At 42.4% G+C, this 1861-nt stretch overlaps 1 protein-coding gene across 1 annotated transcript in view; it reads right to left on the reverse strand.

Moving 5' to 3' along the window:
• Positions 1-1861, reverse strand: part of LOC111729502 (CUB and sushi domain-containing protein 1-like) — a 920340-nt gene that overhangs the window by 543111 nt on the left and 375368 nt on the right. The window contains exon 4 of the mRNA XM_023520436.1: positions 1607-1719. Within this exon, the coding sequence (XP_023376204.1) occupies positions 1607-1719 (113 nt within the window). The remainder of the gene's footprint in view (positions 1-1606; positions 1720-1861) is intronic.

Here is a 1861-nt window from a genome sequence, read left to right on the forward strand (position 1 = left end):
TTTCCAACAGAGACAATCTCTATAATCATTTTTTATTATACCACCATGACAACCAGTAATACCAATGACAACAGCCCAGAAAGATCCAATAGAATTATTCATTCGGCAATCGCTCAACATCAACAGAGTTTCTACAATATTTATCTCAGGAATTTCAGTAAAACATGATATTCAAGTACCAGCTTTGTCAGGGAGAAGGGAACAAATGCCAGGGTTTCTCAAATGTGGAAGCTTTGTCAACCTGCTGAGCAAACATTCTGTATGATGACTGGGCAGGTTAGGTTTCACAGGTGACTAACGTAGATTGTCTTAGAAACATTGTCCTAATGTTAAGCAAAAAGGGAATTATGTGAAGTTAGGGTATGTAGAAGTGGTGGAGATTAAGAAATTTTGAAAGCAAATAGCATCTATTAATCTCAAATCAGCTTGTTATGCTCCGAAGAATAAATGATTCCCTGATAGTCACTAATATACTTAAAGCCGGTGATGCCGGTTTATATGTGAACAAACACCATGGCCTGGAGTCGGAACAGTTTATCACACCAACGATCATTACACACAAAACTCCGACTGAAAGGATAAACTAGTCTATTTCCACATGTGCAAAGAAGATATTCTCCCCTTCCGTTTTCTGATAACTGCATAGCAGCGACGTTCAGGTGCAGACATGCTTACAGACCTTACTTTCCAGAAAGAACGACTCTGCCCAAGTTCACGAGTGCTTGGAATAAGAGCGCACGCAGCCGCGACCCAACCCGAAATGACCTCCCTCGACCCGGAAATGTGTTCTGAACAAGATGGGCCACAGTCTTTTCTTCAACTGGCGGGACCAGAGTTTATTTATGTAAAAAATCATGGCCTTCGTGCTACATATGAAAGAAAATTGTAAATATCTATGTGAAATAAACCTAAAATAGACACACCTCAGCATCCGCACTGAGAGTATTACTAGAGCAGTTTCGTAAATTCGAGTGCTTTATGTGATCATCTGAATCATTTCTTCATCAACCGTTAAACCCTCTTTTATCGTTTTAAAGTTTCTGCCCCGAAGTAGTTCAATAATGAAGCGCCACCCCAAAGGGAACTAGGCACAAATCTGAGAAAGTGAAAACAAGCAAAACCCGAGCCTGACACCAAACAGTAAAACCAAAATATTCTCCAGCAAAAGTTCCATCTTCGAAAACAAAAACTCATTTCACAGAACTCCCGTCACTCAAAGACTGACGATCAGTATTATTATCCAACAAACTTTTTAAGAAATCTCATCTGCATTAAAAATAAATTCTTCACGGAAAAGGAGGGCTATTAAGTAGGATTCGCAATTCTCAAAACTTCTCCGACACATCAAAAGAAAAACCACTTTTCCAATCAAAGAGAATTCTATCAACAAAGGAAAACTGTAAACACACGTTTTGTGCTAAAAAGTGTGGTAATGATAGCCAACCACATTCTCCAGCCATCAACGCGGCACGCAAACGTCAAATGTTTGAGCCATTAAATCGCCTGTGAAATAGTGGCTCGCGTTTACACCGAAATCCGCCATCCAGAGTGGCAAGGGCAAGGCCGCCCGGCCGTGAGTGTGTGCAGAGCGAGGCGAGCGTCCTACCTTCGTACAGGGCTTTGAATCCTTGGGCACTGACGGCAAAGTCGGTCGTGAACCACAGCGTGAGGACGGATCCCGTGCTGACGACGGAGGAAGGCAGCTGAAACCCCGACAACCTAAGTTCCAGAAAACAGGAGAAGGGGGTTAAAGAGCGTGCGGTTGTCACTGAAGCTAACGGATGCATATGTTCGATGCTTCTTTTCACTGGGGTGTATTTATCGGAGGTATGTTATCAACCAACGACATGATGCGCACACA

This window comes from Pteropus vampyrus, unplaced genomic scaffold (assembly GCF_000151845.1).
Source record: "Pteropus vampyrus isolate Shadow unplaced genomic scaffold, Pvam_2.0 Scaffold264, whole genome shotgun sequence".
NCBI classification, from domain to species: domain Eukaryota; kingdom Metazoa; phylum Chordata; class Mammalia; order Chiroptera; family Pteropodidae; genus Pteropus; species Pteropus vampyrus.